The 12,544-nt window shown below is 59.7% G+C and overlaps 1 protein-coding gene across 1 annotated transcript in view; it reads left to right on the top strand.

The window, feature by feature from the left end:
- LOC132417328 (oxidative stress-induced growth inhibitor 1-like) overlaps window positions 1–9,992 on the top strand; it is a 108,804-nt gene extending 98,812 nt beyond the window's left edge. The window contains 8 exon segments of the mRNA XM_060001038.2: window positions 76–212; window positions 2,714–2,817; window positions 3,031–3,110; window positions 6,145–6,198; window positions 6,771–6,883; window positions 8,710–8,787; window positions 9,204–9,295; window positions 9,827–9,992. Coding sequence (XP_059857021.1) covers window positions 76–212; window positions 2,714–2,817; window positions 3,031–3,110; window positions 6,145–6,198; window positions 6,771–6,883; window positions 8,710–8,787; window positions 9,204–9,295; window positions 9,827–9,855 — 687 coding nt within the window. The 3' untranslated portion in view covers window positions 9,856–9,992.
- Window positions 9,993–12,544: the final 2,552 nt, after the last annotated feature.

Here is a 12,544-nt window from a genome sequence, read left to right on the forward strand (position 1 = left end):
CCCCTGCACCAGATCTCCACCCACGATCCCTCCCCAACTCCTTTCCCCTCTGTGCCCCTTCCCTTCCCGCCACAGGTGTATGAGGGTGGGAGCAACGTGGACCAGTTTGTGACACGCTTCCTCCTGAAGGAGACGGCCACTCAGATCCAGTCCCTGCTGAGCTCGGTGGAGAGTGCGGTGGAGGCCATCGAAGAGCAGACCAGCCAGATCCGGTGCGTTGGTGGGACCTTGTGGGGGCCTGTGGGAGTGGGCCGTGTGTGTGCTGACCTGCTGCCTGGTGGGGACGTTCGTGTGCTTGGGGGCTGGGTGACCTTGGGCAAGCTGCTGTTCCCCTCTGTGCCTCCACTTCCCCAGCTCTTTAAGTGGGGATGATATATACCTGCCTCCTCACAGAGTTATGACTAGTTCCTAGACTCTGGTCCGTTTGGCCCCATTTCCATATTGCTCACACTATTGTTTAGCTAAAACTATTCTGTTGTTTGACTCATTTTTTAAAACCTGGGAATAAATTTAGGAAACTCTGGTGGCTATTACCATCATTCGAAAACAAGTATCACATGCTGTGAGTGAAGAAATTGTAAAAATCAGCGCTGTTGGTGCCCGCAGTCAGCTTGGACCCTGAGGCCTGCTCCCTCTTTGTTCAAAAAGAGAGGCTGTGAGATCATAGATGGGCATTGAAAACAGAGGAGCATCAAAGCATGACTTCAGAAAGATTGAAAGAGCAGTGAAATGGAGTGGTTTTCTCCCAATGTTAGTTAGTGTTATTTAAAGCCTTGTTTGTGGGTCCTTGAAGCCGTGGAAAAGTACCTGGTGTCCCCCCTCTTTGCAGGGGGACACTGTTGGGGCGGTGAGATGGGGGTCCGGAGAGTTAGCAGTCTCGTTCCGGCCTGGCAGGGCCAGCCCCTGGGGGCCACGAGCCCTCCCATTTGCTGTCCTAAGTTCCGGCCAACTCCTCTGTGCCGGTTCTTCCCTGAAGAGCTGATGTGCCCGGGGCAAAGGGGGAATAAAGAAATAGAAACAGGCGGGGGCAGCTGCCAGGGGTCCATGCGTTACTGAGCCTTGAGTCTCTGCCGCGGTTTCCCAGGCAGAGACCCGGCACAGCAGGGTGTTGGTTGCTGGGCCTGGGGGGTTGTGTTTTTTTGGTTGGTGGGGGGCTTGTCCCAGTCAGATATGACTGCAAAGGCTGCTCAGTGATGCTGTTCGCAAAATGCCTTTGCTCTGAGCACCTGCAGCCCGGTCACCTAGGATATGCACAGTGCAGATTCCTGGGCTCCGGCCGTGCCCGCTGGATCAGGGTCCCTGGGAGCTGGGCCCAGGACTCTGCATAGCTGATCAGTCTTGTGATTCTGAGGGTTCCCAAGGTTAACGGCCTCAGCTCTGGAAGCTGTCACATAGATTTTCTTCATTTTTTTTTCCATCACTATCTTGATTTAAAAACCTGCGGTTTCTCTCCTGCTGCAGAACAGATAGGACCGCTGCGTGATTTTCAGAGCCCATTTCCTGCGCTTTGCCAGTTCCGTCACGTGCCAGCCGTTACACCTGCCTGCCCCCTTTTTGGAAGCTTACTTGGGGATGTTGTTGGCAGGAGTGGCACATCGCGATGGGGAGACACACCTGCTTCACAGGCACTGCCGCCTCAAACTGCCCAGATCTCAGCTGTTTCGGCTCTCAGCTGCAGGTCCCCTGAGCATTCTCTTTCCCAGGCCTAGGGACGCCGTGACCCAGGCACGAGCCACTGGTTCAGACCCTGCCGCCCTTGGGGGACTCCCACGGTTCCCACTCGTGGTCTGAGTTTGTTGAGGCGCCCCGATTGACACCTCAAGGAACCTGCCAGCCTTTCTCCTCCCTTGGCGGAGGGGTAGGGGGGGGTTGGCCCCTCTGCACAGGGAGAGGCTGCTGGGCTTTCAGGCTCACAGGAGGCAAATTCCAGAACCTTACCAAGGCAGCCCTGGGGACCAGGCGTGTCGGCCGTGCGCACAGGAGCGTGTGTGTGTGTGTTGGGGGGATATGTGCGTCTGGAGGAGCGTGTGTGTGTGTGTTGGGGGGATATGTGCGTCTGGCTGTATTTTTACGTCTGTGGTGAGTTTTCCAGCATTTTTGCACATGGGGTTTGGGCATTTGTTGAGTCGCTACTACGTGCCAGGCAGTGTTGGGTGGGCTGCGTGTGCACGTCAGTAGTGTGCGTGGCGGGTGGTGTCATGACGGGATGGGGCCAGGCTGAGGTCAGGATCACGGGTCTTTGTCTGTCAGATGCCCGCTCTCGACTGTGTCTTAGGGCTTCCTTTTTTGGACAGGGGGCTTGTTAGCCAACGCAGGCCCCCACCCCAGAGGGCAGCGAACGTTGAATCGGCTCCCAGCGAGGCCGGCAGGGCCGGGGAGAGGGGCAGCCGTGGGCTGTGGGGAGGCTGGGGGCCTGGCTCAGCCTCGCCCGGCCCTGGAACTAAACCTCCCGGGAACAGGGTCTGGGTTCCTGGAAAGGATCTGAGTTCATCCCAACCCGGCCCCGCTTGCAGCGTGGCCTTGGCCAGTGGGCCTGTTGTCCCCCTTTGTAAAACAGAGGCCACGATGTTCACTTCACAGGGCCGGGGCTCCACGGAGTGAGTTCTCTGCACGTTTCAGCCCCCAGTCGGTGCTTAATGTTTGTCGAAGCTGCCACAGGCGGCCAGAGCCCTGCAGCCCCCCTCATAGTGTGTGTTGCCCCACTCCTCTGCAGACAGAACCACAGCGTGGTGGAGACCTGGTCTGGGAGCTCCACTCCCGTCTACGCCCACAACCACAAGCTCACGGCCGTGGAGCAAGGGAAGAGCTTCCCGCTTGGTGAGCGAGCAGTGGCCCAGAGTGGGGGGCACTGGCTGGGGGGTCCTGGGGGGAATTCTGAGAGTGGGTCCACATGGGGCTTGGGCCTCCCATGGGGACCGAGCCTGGGAGGGCTGGGGACAGGTCGCAGCGCCGGGGCAGGGCCGGGAGCGCCCCTCCACCTTAGGCCTGGCCCTGCCCCCCCCAATCAGCATGTCTGTTCTTCCTTCCCAGTCACCTCGGACTCCAGGGAGGAGGGCCTGGAAGCCCAGATCAGCAGGTTGGCGGGGCTGATAGGACGGCTGGAGAGCAAGGTGAGCCCACTGAGCCCTCGCCTCTGTCCCTGCATCCACCCTCCGCCCTCCCAGCCCCCAGGGAGTGCAGAGTGAGGCCAGAGCTCGAGACAGGAGTCAGGAAGCCTTGGAAAGGACATTCCCCAGGTGGAGCGCGGACTAAGGGTGGACTCCGGGAACGGGTCCATTGTACAGGAGCCGAGGAGAGGAGCGGCTGTGGAGGGCGGGCGGGCAGCCAGGAGGGGCGTCTCGAGGAACAGAAAGTAGTCGGCAGGGCCACGGGCAGCAAGGGGACAGAGCTTCAAGGAGGCGTTAAGGCGGCGGCGTGGTCTGGGCAGGTGGTAGCCTAGACCCAGCAAGGTGGTGGGTGAGGGATGGTGACGTCCCAGGAGAGATTAGAATGACCGGCAGCGTGAAGTTTCTTAAAATGGGACGTGACACATCCACAAGTGATGGAAAGTGGCACAGCCTTTATGGGATCGTGTTTTCGGAGAACATTTCACGGCTCGGTAGGCAGTCAGGATACGATTGTGTTCGCTTTGCAGGGCTGCCAGAACTGGGGCTTAAACCCTGGCATTTATTCTCTCACAGATCAAGGCTAGAAATCTGAAGTCAGGATGTTGGCGGGGCTGGTTTCTTCTGAAGCCTCTCTCGTTGGCGTGTAGACGGCCGTCTTCTCCCTGTGTCTGTGTGTGTCTGTGTCCTGATCTCTTCTTATAAGGACACCAGTCATATTGGATTAGAGCCCACCCATGTGACCTTATTCTAACTTAATCACCTATTCAAAGGTCCTGTCTCCAAATATAGTCACGTTTCGCGGTACTGGGGATTGGGACTTCAACATACGAATTTTGGGGGAACACAGTTCAGCCCATAACGATTACCATTCTTTGGAAGAAAGAAAATAATTTGCCTTAAGGTTTACCAACAGGCTCCAGTATCGGACTGCCTGTATTTGAATCCTGGCTATACCACTTAACAGCTGTGTGACCTTGGGCCAATGACCTACCCTCTCTGAACCTCAGAGTCCTCCTCTAACCACAGAGAAAATAATCAGAATGGCACCTCTCACAGGGTCATTGTGAGGGTTAAATTAAATGGTGTCTTAATGGCTTAGCACAGAGCCTGCTGCATAGTTAGCATTTAATATTAGCAATGTTGTTTAGCAGTTATTATTAGACATTCTGATGCCAGAACCTATACACATACCATACCGTATATCAACATAAACCAAGATAGCAGGGATCTCCAGGCTGTGGGGTTGCAGTGGCAAGTTTACATTTTTCCTACTTCTCTGAATTTTTTTATATCTTTTGCAAAAGGGCAAAAGAAAAATAGTGCTTTGATGGGTTTGTGGGTTCTGAGGGATTCATGAGGGCAGTGGGTGGGGCTCCCCAGGAGGAGGTGAGGCTGAGACTTGGAGAGGAGTCCGAGGGAGGAGGTGGCCATCCCACCTGCAGGTCTGAGGCTGAGGTGGGATTCCCCCCCCCCCCCCCCCGCCCCGCTAAAGCCAGCTGCTGGGTGGGAGCGGTGGGAAAGGCTCGGCGGGGACCCTGAGGCCCGGTTGTCATAACAACTCTGCGGGCGCCCCCAGGGGGAGGCTCTTTGAAGTTTATTTTTAGCGCCCCAGTTGCCCTAACAACCGGCTGGCTGGAAACCAAGGAGCACCTGTGCGTCCTGGAGACGGGGCGGGGGGCCCTCTTCCCAGCCTCTGATTGGCCCGAGCTGCGAGCAGGGGCCAATCCGGGACCTGCTCTGGACCCCGCCCTCCAAGGGCGAACCTGAGCGCTCCTAGCTGTGCCTGGGCTCCTGGAATGCTGGGACGGCGAGGCAGGGAGACGGGGCGGGGGGTGCAGACGTGGGTGCCGCCGTCCCTCCTCCACCCTCCCCTCATCTTTACCTCATCCTCACTGCCGCGGGGCCCAGCTGGCCAGGAGAAATCTAGGGAACCAGTGCTCTCCAGGAGCCCATCTACACGGTTTTAAAAGCACGGAAAGAGACTTGCTCTGCCAAGCAGACCTTGGCCGCCTACAAACGCCGACGTGCACACCCTATGTCCCCGGAAAGTCAGTACCCTCTCTGGGGCCGGCTGTGTAATTTATGGGGCCCCTTGTTCCAACATTATTAAGAATGTCCAGGTGGTGACTGCATGGGTCATGGCCCTGCAGATCGGCCGCGTGGGTGCGGGATTGCGCCAGGGACACGGGCTGCCCTCGTGGAGGATGGACAGGGATGGGCACAGAGGTGGCCTTTATTGGGGTGCCCAAGAAAAAGGAAGAAAGATCCTGATTCCGTGGATCAGGAGAGAGGCTTGGCCTCAGACTCAGACTCTGACCCTGGACCAGCTTATGTGGCCTCTGGGTTCTCTGCTCTGCAGTCATGGTGCTGGGCACCATTAGAGACACAAGCACGCGGTCAGGAGCAGAGTGCACCGGCTTCCTGCTTTCCTAGAGCTCACAGTAGGGCAGCCATGACCTCGGGGAGTCTGGCAAGTTACATAAGATTTCGTAGAGAGGGTTTAGCCCCCAGGGCCGGTGGAAGGCCAGCGAGCACAGACCACCTCATTCAGGCCGTTATATTCATGAGGTGCCAGGGGCTGTGACTGGGGGCGACGTGTAAGTTGTCGGGGAACCTGTTGCCAGCAAGGCTGTCGGCGGAAGTTGTGACAAAACCCCAGCGTCCTGGGTTCAGCACAGTGGAGCCTCCTTCGTGTGCTCTGCAATTGGCGTGCTTGGCCTCTGTGGCTGCAGCGCCCCCTAGATGCCACGGCCAGAAGGGATCTGTGCCACTCCCTGTGGGTGGCCTTGCAGCCTGGCTTCCCGGCTCCTGTCTTGAGCCGGCACTGCCTGGAGGGTGGGCTGAGCCCTGCCCAGAGAGGCCTGGCCCTGGGAGCTCCCACCCGCTCGGGGACTCCAGAGCCGCTGGAACCGTGGGGTGGAGGGGCTGGAGCTCTTCGGTGGCCCTGGGTGCTCAGGGGTCACTGTGGTGGTCCTGGGAGCCTCCCTAGCAGCGGTGGCCTCTGTCTCAGGCATCTCTTCATACTTTGTTGTTGCAGACCCTTTGGTTTGACTTCCAGCAGCATCTCTCGGATGAAGAAAGCACCAACATGGTGAGGACCCCTCCCTCTCCTGTGGCCCCATCCCTGCCTGAGCCAGGCCTCAAGATGCAGGCGGCTTAGTGTCCCTGACACCTCTACCCTGGGACCACCACAAGGGGAGATGCAGCCCCAGCACTTGGCCACCCTCCCCTCCCATGAGCATTCTTAGAGGCTCCAGGGCTGTGATCGGTGGGGCCCGGAGCAACGTAATCAGCAGGACAGTGACGTCAAAATGCTGATTCAATCAGAAACAATTTTGCTGGTCACTCGTTTTGTTGTGTCCTGGACCCGAAGCCTTGCAGGTAGCTCCCAGTCTCTCTGGAGCCTCTTTAAGCGACCCTGTCTGTTTTTTCAGCACTTGTGGGACTACTCCCTGCATTTGGCTTCTTAAGTTTAGCTCACTTTTCGCCAGTTTCCACGTGTAAGAATGAAAAGTGTGTGTGTGCAGCGGCGGAGTGGGTCGGTTTTATTCTGAAGAAGTTGTCCTGTCCTGGGGAGGCGGGCTCCTGGGCTGGGCGGGGTCCCGGGGGAGGCGGGATGCCAGGGAGCCCGCAGGGTGGCTCACTGGTCCTGTGGCCCCGGAGCATCTGCAGCTGGTCCGGCAGGAGATGGCCGTGTGCCCTGAGCAGCTGGTCGAGTTCCTGGACTCCCTGCGTCAGTACCTGAGGGGCACCGCCGGAGCCAGGAACTGCTTCCAGTGAGTAAGCCGCGGGGCGCGGTGGTGGCTGGGAGCTGTGTCTGGGGTGGAGGCACAGGGCAGGACCGGCCTCACCCCTGAGAACACAGCGGACCCCAGGGAAGCCCCCTAGCGGGGTGGTCCTAGCGCGGGCTCTTCCTTGCTGCGCAAACGTGCCAACTGACTTCATCTCGCGGACCTCAGCTTACTCATCTGTAAAGTGGGTCCACTGCCCAGACCCGCTCCCTGGTGGGGTTGGAGGCGTCAGTGGAATAATGACAGTGGGGGGTACAGGCCAGTGCCTGGCCCCCAGCGCCCACTCAGCGTTAGCCGCCGAGTGGGCGCTGGGGGTGGTCCCAGAGGGCCGTTGGCGCAAGCTGCCGGGCTGTCTCCCGTCCGTGGCCCACCTGTCGGTGCCCAGCGGTAGGCTCCGTGCCTGTTCCCTGCCTCGAGCGTCTCCCTCCCCGGTTGCTTTTTTCCTACCTCAAGAGCACATGTGCCTCCACCTGCTTCCTGGTGAAGCAGGGGGGCCAGGCCTGGGGGTGCAGCGTGACTCAGCTGCTCTTGCTGCACGTTAATTCCAGGTGGTGGCGGAGGGCAGGTGAAGAAAGATGATTGCGGTTGGCGGTGGGCACTGTGCAGGCCAGCGAACAGGGGGCTTTGGGGAGGGGCTGCGTGTGTGCTCAGGCTGAGTGCTGAGCAGCTCCCCCCGCCGCAGAAGGCCTGGCACAGGCTCGTGCCCAGACCTGGTGTGGCAGTGAGGGTGCCGTGTTTGAGAAAAAGCAAGCAGCTGGTGTGGCTCGACAGAGTGACCCAGGGGTGGGTGGGTCAGATGGCCAGAGAGGCAGGCAGGCCCTGCTTGTTCCGGGGACCAGGGACCATGGGGGAGAGATGCTTAGGCAGGAGGGAGACTCGGTCTTGCCTCCTTTGTGTAAGAAGGGGTGGCAACAGGTGTGCAGCTGGCGGCCAGGGAGAGGCCATGCAGTCACCCAGAGAGGGCACTGGTCTTGGCACGATGTGGGCAGAGCTGGGGTCTGTTTTGGAGTGGGGCTGACTGGACTTGACCATGGCCGGGATGGGGTGGGGGGCTGCAGAAAGAGGCCGGGCGGAGTGTGAGATGCTTCAGGAACTTGATGGAGGACGGGGCCACAGGCTGAGCGGGAGAAGCCGCGGAAGGTCAGGCGCGTGGGTGCGGGGAGTAAGGCCACGTTAAATTTCAGATGCCATTCGAGGTGCCGATGTACAAGTGGGGAGATCTGGGGAGTGGTGGGCATGCAGGTGTCACCCGGAGCCACGGGAGCTGTGTGCTCATCAAGGGAGACGGCGTGGAAGAAGGGGGCCTGGGGCTGGGAAGGGCCGGGAGGGGGCAGCATGCAGTAGGGCGTCCTCTCTGCAGCCCCAAACCTGGAATTGCCTGTAGTAATGCAGCAGACGCCACGGGGGCAGGATTCTCCTGAGGGATGCTTGGGGTTCTGTGCTATTGAGCGTGTGGGAAAAGGAGAAGGAACGGGGGTGGCCGAGAGGCCAGATGGGGTGGTATCGTGACCTCGGAGGAGGCCGGCCCTCCCTCTCCCGGGGTCGGCCACCTTCTTAGAGGCACCCCCCCACCTTGCTCCATCCCCCCAGCCTGGGTCTCTGTCTGTCTTGAAATGGGGTGAGTACCCTGGTGCTCACACAGGGACGACAGCTCTGGCCTTGGGCCATGTCTGATTCTCCTACTTTTAAGGATTAAATGAAAAAATGATTATGAAGGACAACGTGGGAGGTGGAGATGCTTTTAGTTTTAAAGGTAGGTTTTTCAATGCTGTGTGCACCCCCCACTGAGTCCGGTCTCTCTCCTCTTGCAGCATCGCTGCCGTGAGGCTGGCGGACGGCGTCACCTTCGTGGTCTACGAGTTCTGGGAGACAGAGGAGGAGTGGAAGATGTAGGTGTCAGCCCTCGGCCGGGGGTTAGGTGGTGGGACGGGGGACGGAGGGCGGGGACCTGCCCCGGCCCCCTTTCCAGGCCCTTCCTTGTCCCAGAGGCTCCTTGGCTGGGAGGGTGAAGAGGCGGGGTTCCAGCGGCCTCCACTACTCAGACGGCTGGGCCTCAATCCACTTCGAGGTGGCGTTTCTCAGGCTGGAGCTTGACCCCCTGAACGTGCTCTGCTGGGCCCTGAATCTGGGAGCGGAGGCCAGGGTTGCTCCTGTTTCAAAACTGCTGCCCAAGGATAAAAATCCAGAAAGTTTGCTCAGGGGGAGGCAAGAGCCAGGCTGTTCCCCCGGGGCCCCGGCCCCACCTTCGCACCAGGGCTCTGAGCCCCGAGCTTGGCTGACTGGGGGGCGGCCCCCTGCGTTGCAGGCACCTGCAGAGCCCCGTGTGCAAGGCGTTCCGGCACGTCAAGGTGGACACGCTGAGCCAGCCCGAGGCCCTCTCCCGGATCTCCGTGCCAGGTAGCGGGGAGGAGGGCCTGGACCAGCTACAGAGGAAGCGGGGACGCCATGGGCCCGGTAGAAATGGCTGAGCTGAGGCCCAAACCACCCTAGCCTCTTCTGTTCCCTTAGCTGCCAGGAAGTGTAGTCCACCAGAGGGGGTCCTAGACAAGGCAGCGAGGCCGGGCCTCAGCCGCGCCCAAAGGCCAGGGCCCTGAGCCCAGCATGCGGCAGGCCTGTGCTAGGGGCCCTGAAAGCACCCCCAGGCCAGGGCAGGCCGCGCTGTGGGACACCCCCCTGCGTTCCCAGCCCAACTGCCATTCCCTCCATGGGCACGTGATCTGCCCCCAGGAGACGCACCTCTGTGCCCTTCGTAGGGCCCGGCCCTTGGCTTTACGCACCCACCTCCCCACGGCGCCCCCTGCCGCCCGCCTGGCACAGAGTTGGCACCGGCAGAGGAGCGGCAGCCTGCAGGCCTCACTCTCTGGCCCGGAGGGGGAAGGGGCCACTGCAGCCTCGTCCCCCTGACGCGTCTCCCTCCCTCCTCTCCAGCTGCCTGGTGCACCCTGGGCCGCGACTGAGCCCCTGCCGCCCTGCTCCCTCTGATGAAGGACGTGCACTCTTTTCTAGAAACTGTGGTATACGAGCTGTCTTTTCAGTAGAAGAAGGTCTTTTCCCGCTGGTTGAAGTAAAGGCGAACCCCCGCCGTGGCACTCCCCCGCCCCGCTTGTTGACAGAGCAGCATCGAGCTGCTGGGCCTGCTGCAGCCCGAGGGCGGCAGTGAGTGAGGGGGGAGCGGCCCCGCCCCCAGCGCATGGCCACACAGGACCAGCCCCCACGTCCTCGTCCTCGGCGGGCTCGCCCCTCACCCTTCTCTCCCCTCCTGGTTGCCACTCCTCCTCCTGCGAGGAGCTGGAGCTGGGACCCTGTAGTGCCCCCCAGGCCCGGGCCGAGCCCGCAGGCGGCAGTAGACCCCTTGTAGCCAGTGCCCTGCTAGGCAAACAGCCGCCCGGGACAGGCACCAAATAAACTAGCGTTGGGGACGGCTGCGTGTTTGTTTCCCGTTTTCTAGTTGATGACAGCGGGCGAGTGAAGCTGTCAGGATGCTCGGGGCCCCTTATTAGCCCTGAAACCTGAACCAAGTCGCCTCAGCTGTCTTATCTGTCAAGTGGAAGTGATGCCGCTGAGGTATGTATCTTGACAAACAAGTCACGCCTGTTGCGAGGTGCGGGGGGTTCCCCACGACCACCCTCGGCTCAGTAATTCACTAGAAGGACTCTTAGAACGCAGCCAAGCCATTCTACTCGTGGTTAACGGGTTATGGCAGCAAAAGCATACATACAGACTGAACTCAGCACGGCAGAGGGTCCCGGAGGGACCAAGCTTAGGGTGTCCCTTCCCAGTGACACGTGCAGACAGCACCTGGTTCTCCCAGGGCTGCCCTGTGACATTCATTACGCATAGGGAACTGCCAACCAGGGAAGCTCACCTTCGGAGTTTGCACTGCCGACCTTAGCCTCCAGCCCCTGTGGAGGTCAGGCTGACCCCAAGTGGCCCCAGGTAAACAAAGATACACGTGTCAGGACTTTCCAAGGTCCTAGAGGTTCATCACCTCCTAAGAGCCGAGCGCAAAAGCCAGACCTCCCTGGACACAGTCGATCCTTGACTGCACACCCTGTTCCAACAAGCCAGAAGACCCGAGACTTCAAGGTGATTCAAGTCCGATGCTGGAAGTTACCTCTGTAACTTCCTATTTCCCTGGCCGCAGTGCAGGAGAGACAATACGCAAAAGTCCCAAGGGACAAGAAGAGAGACGTGCCTCCCTTTCCCAAAGCAGGGCGGAAAGGAGGGCAGGTAGGGAGGCAGCTGCCGGGGCTGCTGGGGAGCCGGGGAAGGGGGAGACAGAGAAAGGGCCTGGACCTGGGCCGCGGTGCCCAGTGAAATCATGGGGGCTTGTTGGAAGCGTAAAATGCAGATTCACATCCCAGCTGAACCTACCTACATCCCAGCTGACATGTCAGCATCCTTGCACTCAGCCTCTGTTTTCTCATCTGTGAAGTGGGGAGAAGACCCCTCCTTTGAAGATTAGGAACTGCCTGGCTCACGAGAAGGCCACTGCAGGAGGTCCTGCTGACAGCGTCACCTCACCCCACCCTGAGCTGCTACCGTTCCAGGCTGTTTTACAAAAAATAATCTTGGGGTGGAGGCTCTTGGAGGCGCAACTGAGGAAGCCCGCCCTCTGGGTCCGTGACCCTCTGCCCCAGCTCTCGCCTCTTGTAGGCTCGGGGCTGACTGCACCCACGGGCACTTAGCGCCTCCTCAGATTCTGAGTGGGTGGAATAGGCTCTGAAGAGAACAAACATCAACCCTAAAGGGATAAGGGCGTCCACTTACTTCACTCCAGTGCGAGGCACTTGGCAGGCGCCGTCGCTGCTTCCTGCGTCATCCTGGGATCCGCAGGTAGGGAACCCGATACCCAAAGGCAAGCAGCTCAGCAGAGGCCACACAGCCACGTGGCACTGCTTCATCCAAACCCAGAGCAGCCCTCAGGTCAGCTGTCTGCCCCCAGTGCTGTGCTCTAACCACCTTGCACACGGCAGAGACAGGTGCAGCGGAACGGCTCCGGATTAATACGGTCAGATCCCAGTCCGGTTCCCCCAACAGTTAAAGACGGAGAAAGTCCCCGCCCCCGCGTATATACCAGGCCCAAAAGAATTGAGGCATTTAAGCAAGCACTTGTGCCCGCAGCTTATTCACACGAGCCAGAAGGTAGAAACATCACAAATGCCCATCGTGGACGAACGGACAAAGCCAGGTCTATCCACGCAGTGGACCGTGATTCAGCCATAGAAGGAACCTGACGCCGCGGCCACAACACGGGCGACGCCTACACACCCTACGCTGAGTGAAAGCAGCCGGTCACGGAAGGCCACGTTTGCACGAGCCCATGCACACGACACGTCTGGAAGAGTTAAATCTATAGAAACGGAAACTAGAGTAGGGGTTGCTGGGGAAGGCGTTTGGGACGCAATGGAGGGGGTGCTTGTGTGCCAGCGGAGGCGCCCCACGCCCCTGCAGCGTGCACTTCAAAATGGTAACTTTATGCTACGTGAATCTCATTTTTAAAAAAATCACAACTCACCTGCTCAAACAGATGTTCAGCATCTGTGTCCCTGGCCGTGTCCCGTTCAAAACCCAAGCCTTCCACGGGAGGCATGTGGCCGCCGTCCTGTGTGCGACACAGGCAACCCTCAGGTACTGGGCAGCACC

Source organism: Delphinus delphis, chromosome 20 (genome assembly GCF_949987515.2).
Source record: "Delphinus delphis chromosome 20, mDelDel1.2, whole genome shotgun sequence".
In the NCBI taxonomy this organism is placed as follows: Eukaryota; Metazoa; Chordata; class Mammalia; order Artiodactyla; family Delphinidae; genus Delphinus; species Delphinus delphis.